At 51.1% G+C, this 5,175-nt stretch overlaps 1 protein-coding gene across 1 annotated transcript; it reads right to left on the minus strand.

Annotated features, from left to right (window-relative positions):
- Positions 1 to 2,905: 2,905 nt before the first annotated feature.
- On the minus strand, positions 2,906 to 4,323 carry LOC123763059 (mucin-2-like). The gene is made up of 2 exons (XM_069302234.1): positions 4,225 to 4,323; positions 2,906 to 4,036 (listed from the first exon to the last, which is right to left on the minus strand). The coding sequence occupies exons 1-2, from the start codon at positions 4,321 to 4,323 to the stop codon at positions 2,906 to 2,908; spliced, it is 1,230 nt and encodes a 409-aa protein (XP_069158335.1).
- Positions 4,324 to 5,175: the final 852 nt, after the last annotated feature.

Genomic DNA, 5,175 nt, shown 5'->3' on the forward strand with positions numbered 1-5,175 from the left:
GTACCTGGCCCTATACTGAGACCTTCACGTACCTGGCCCTATACTGAGACCTTCACGTACCTGGCCCTATACTGAGACCTTCACGTACCTGGCCCTATACTGAGACCTTCACGTACCTGGCCCTATACTGAGACCTTCACGTACCTGGCCCTATACTGAGACCTTCACGTACCTGGCCCTATACTGAGACCTTCACGTACCTGGCCCTATACTGAGACCTTCACGTACCTGGCCCTATACTGAGACCTTCACGTACCTGGCCCTATACTGAGACCTTCACGTACCTGACCCTATACTGAGACCTTCACGTACCTGGCCCTATACTGAGACCTTCACGTACCTGGCCCTATACTGAGACCTTCACGTACCTGGCCCTATACTGGGACCTTCACGTACCTGGCCCTATACTGGGACCTTCACTTTCCTGGCCCTATACTGGGACCTTCACGTACCTGGCCCTATACTGAGACCTTCACGTACCTGGCCCTATACTGGGACCTTCACTTTCCTGGCCCTATACTGGGACCTTCACTTTCCTGGCCCTATACTGGGACCTTCACTTTCCTGGCCCTATACTGGTACCTTCACTTTCCTGGCCCTATACTGGGACCTTCACTTTCCTGGCCCTATACTGGGACCTTCACTTTCCTGGCCCTATACTGAGTCCTTCACGTACCTGGCCCTATACTGGGACCTTCACTTTCCTGGCCCTATACTGGGACCTTCACTTTCCTGGCCCTATACTGGGACCTTCACTTTCCTGGCCCTATACTGGGACCTTCACTTTCCTGGCCCTATACTGGGACCTTCACTTTCCTGGCCCTATACTGGGACCTTCACTTTCCTGGCCCTATACTGGGACCTTCACTTTCCTGGCCCTATACTGGGACCTTCACTTTCCTGGCCCTATACTGGGACCTTCACTTTCCTGGCCCTATACTGGGACCTTCACTTTCCTGGCCCTATACTGGGACCTTCACTTTCCTGGCCCTATTCTGGGACCATCACTTTCCTGGCCCTATACTGGGACCTTCACTTTCCTGGCCCTATACTGGGACCTTCACTTTCCTGGCCCTATACTGGGACCTTCACTTTCCTGGCCCTATATTGAAACCTTCACTTTCCTCGCCCTATACTGAGTCCTTCACTTTCCTGGCCCTATACTGGGACCTTTACTTTCCTGGCCCTATATTGAAACCTTCACTTTCCTGGCCCTGTACTGAGACCTTCACTTTCCTGGCCCTGTACTGAGTCCTTCACGTACCTGGCCCTATACTGGGACCTTCACTTTCCTGGCCCTATATTGAAACCTTCACTTTCCTGGCCCTATACTGAGACCTTCACTTTCCTGGCCCTGTACTGAGACCTTCACTTTCCTGGCCCTGTACTGAGTCCTTCACGTACCTGGCCCTATACTGGGACTTTCACTTTCCTGGCCCTATATTGAAACCTTCACTTTCCTGGCCCTATATTGAAACCTTCACTTTCCTGGCCCTATATTGAAACCTTCACTTTCCTGGCCCTGTACTGAGACCTTCACTTTCCTGGCCCTGTACTGAGTCCTTCACGTACCTGGCCCTATACTGGGACCTTCACTTTCCTGGCCCTATATTGAAACCTTCACTTTCCTGGCCCTATATTGAAACCTTCACTTTCCTGGCCCTGTACTGAGACCTTCACTTTCCTGGCCCTGTACTGAGACCTTCACTTTCCTGGCCCTGTACTGAGTCCTTCACGTACCTGGCCCTATACTGGGACTTTCACTTTCCTGGCCCTATATTGAAACCTTCACTTTCCTGGCCCTATATTGAAACCTTCACTTTCCTGGCCCTATATTGAAACCTTCACTTTCCTGGCCCTGTACTGAGACCTTCACTTTCCTGGCCCTATACTGAGTCCTTCACGTACCTGGCCCTATACTGGGACCTTCACTTTCCTGGCCCTATATTGAAACCTTCACTTTCCTGGCCCTATATTGAAACCTTCACTTTCCTGGCCCTGTACTGAGACCTTCACTTTCCTGGCCCTATACTGAGTCCTTCACTTACCTGGCCCTATACTGGGACATTCACTTTCCTGGCCCTATATTGAAACCTTGACTTTCCTGGCCCTGTACTGAGACCTTCACTTTCCTGGCCCTATACTGAGTCCTTCACGTACCTGGCCCTATACTGGGACCTTCACTTTCCTGGCCCTATACTGAGTCCTTCACGTACCTGGCCCTATACTGAGACCTTCACGTACCTGGCCCTATACTGGGACCTTCACTTTCCTGGCCCTATACTGAGTCCTTCACGTACCTGGCCCTATACTGGGACCTTCACTTTCCTGGCCCTATACTGAGTCCTTCACGTACCTGGCCCTATACTGAGACCTTCACGTACCTGGCCCTATACTGGGACCTTCACTTTCCTGGCCCTATACTGAGTCCTTCACGTACCTGGCCCTATACTGGGACCTTCACTTTCCTGGCCCTATACTGAGTCCTTCACTTTCCTGGCCCTATACTGGGACCTTCACTTTCCTGGCCCTATACTGAGTCCTTCACGTACCTGGCCCTATACTGAGACCTTCACGTACCTGGCCCTATACTGGGACCTTCACTTTCCTGGCCCTATACTGAGTCCTTCACGTACCTGGCCCTATACTGGGACCTTCACTTTCCTGGCCCTATACTGAGACCTTCACTTTCCTGGCCCTATACTGGGACCTTCACTTTCCTGGCCCTATACTGAGACCTTCACTTTCCTGGCCCTATACTGGGACCTTCACTTTCCTGGCCCTATACTGGGACCTTCACTTTCCTGGCCCTATACTGAGACCTTCACTTTCCTGGCCCTATACTGAGACCTTCACTTTCCTGGCCCTATACTGAGACCTTCACTTTCCTGGCCCTATACTGGGACTATGCCTGTTGTTCTTCGCCGAGGTGTCTCGTTGGAAGTTCCGTCTCTGTGGTCGTTGGAAGTTCCGTCTCTGTGGTCGTTGGAAGTTCCGTCTCTGTGGTCGTTGGAAGTTCCGTCTCTGTGGTCGTTGGAAGTTCCGTCTCTGTGGTCGTTGGAAGTTCCGTCTCTGTGGTCGTTGGAAGTTCCGTCTCTGTGGTCGTTGGAAGTTCCGTCTCTGTGGTCGTTGGAAGTTCCGTCTCTGTGGTCGTTGGAAGTTCCGTCTCTGTGGTCGTTGGAAGTTCCGTCTCTGTGGTCGTTGGAAGTTCCGTATCTGTGGTCGTTGGAAGTTCCGTCTCTGTGGTCGTTGGAAGTTCCGTCTCTGTGGTCGTTGGAAGTTCCGTCTCTGTGGTCGTTGGAAGTTCCGTCTCTGTGGTCGTTGGAAGTTCCGTCTCTGTGGTCGTTGGAAGTTCCGTCTCTGTGGTCGTTGGAAGTTCCGTCTCTGTGGTCGTTGGAAGTTCCGTCTCTGTGGTCGTTGGAAGTTCCGTCTCTGTGGTCGTTGGAAGTTCCGTCTCTGTGGTCGTTGGAAGTTCCGTCTCTGTGGTCGTTGGAAGTTCCGTCTCTGTGGTCGTTGGAAGTTCCGTCTCTGTGGTCGTTGGAAGTTCCGTCTCTGTGGTCGTTGGAAGTTCCGTCTCTGTGGTCGTTGGAAGTTCCGTCTCTGTGGTCGTTGGAAGTTCCGTCTCTGTGGTCGTTGGAAGTTCCGTCTCTGTGGTCGTTGGAAGTTCCGTCTCTGTGGTCGTTGGAAGTTCCGTCTCTGTGGTCGTTGGAAGTTCCGTCTCTGTGGTCGTTGGAAGTTCCGTCTCTGTGGTCGTTGGAAGTTCCGTCTCTGTGGTCGTTGGAAGTTCCGTCTCTGTGGTCGTTGGAAGTTCCGTCTCTGTGGTCGTTGGAAGTTCCGTCTCTGTGGTCGTTGGAAGTTCCGTCTCTGTGGTCGTTGGAAGTTCCGTCTCTGTGGTCGTTGGAAGTTCCGTCTCTGTGGTCGTTGGAAGTTCCGTCTCTGTGGGCTCCTCCTCCGGTTCGTGTATGTCCCTGTGTCTGTTCTGGGAGGGTTGAGGGGGTTGTGGGTGGTTCTTGTTGTTGTTGTTGGACAGGCGAGCCTACAATAGGGGCTAGTGGTCCATCGTCGTCATCGTTCAACAGGAGTAGTGAACTTAAGGGTTTCTGGGCCGCTCGCTGTTGTTTTGGCTGTGGCTGCACTTCTTCTTCCAGACCTCGAGCTTTGTCCACTGCTGTCCTCAGGCTCTGCAGTGTACCTTATTGAGGGTTCGAGAAAAAACTTTCATACCTGCCTGACGTCTGTTCTGAGCGCATCATCAGACTTCCGTCGTATGGTCTTCCGAGGGTCCCTGGTCTCGGAGATGTCTTTCGTGTGAAACCCTCCCATAAGGTTGGTCCTATTCTTTCCTGGTCCCAACCACGTATTTGTATGTGGATTACGATAAGCTCCATTTTGGGTATTTCTTTCGCATGTGAGGCTTTGAGGAGTGTGTATGTTACACACTCCTCAAAGACGCTCTGGCCTGTTCCATGTTCACTATGTTTAGAAGGGATTGGGAGACCTGCTGAAAGAATGGGAAACAAACCTGTAGAGCAAGGTATTCAGGGACAGTGTTGAGTCTCACTGCTCGTTGGACAAACGTCAACCTGTCTTTTAGGTATTTTATTCTTGTTTTAAAATTGCATTTACCAGAGCAATAATTTCTAAGTTTTCCTGTTGGAAAAAAAACGTTAACCTCGTAGAGATCAGATCTTTCCATTATCTTGTGCACTTGTACCGCTATATCACTCTCCTGGAGGAGGTCCTACGGATTTGGGGTAAGCGGCAGGTGTTTAAATGCAGACGGCCCTGGTCCCGTCCATACTCTCCTGTCTCTCCAGACTCCCTGGAGGGTGCCTTCAGCAAGTTGCTGAAGGCTTCATACCGTCCAAGTGGTTGGGCACCATTCCTTTTCCCCGTCCCATCCGATAACCTTTTCCTGACCCCCTTCCAAATGCTATATAATAGTAATGGCTTGGAGCTTTCTCTTGATAATTCCTTCCTGCCTTCAATGCACCTAGCAATATATATGCATCAAATCTCTGTCAAAGATGACATTATTTATACCCTCAACCGGACCACTACTGGAGCTATCCTGAAATAATGAAGAGACTCATCGACAATTGAGATTAAGCGTAGCTAAAACACCTCACATCAAGCAATCTCTTGGAATTATCAAGAACCATGCCCCTGTCTTGA

This window comes from Procambarus clarkii, chromosome 47 (assembly GCF_040958095.1).
Source record: "Procambarus clarkii isolate CNS0578487 chromosome 47, FALCON_Pclarkii_2.0, whole genome shotgun sequence".
Classification (NCBI taxonomy): Eukaryota; Metazoa; Arthropoda; class Malacostraca; order Decapoda; family Cambaridae; genus Procambarus; species Procambarus clarkii.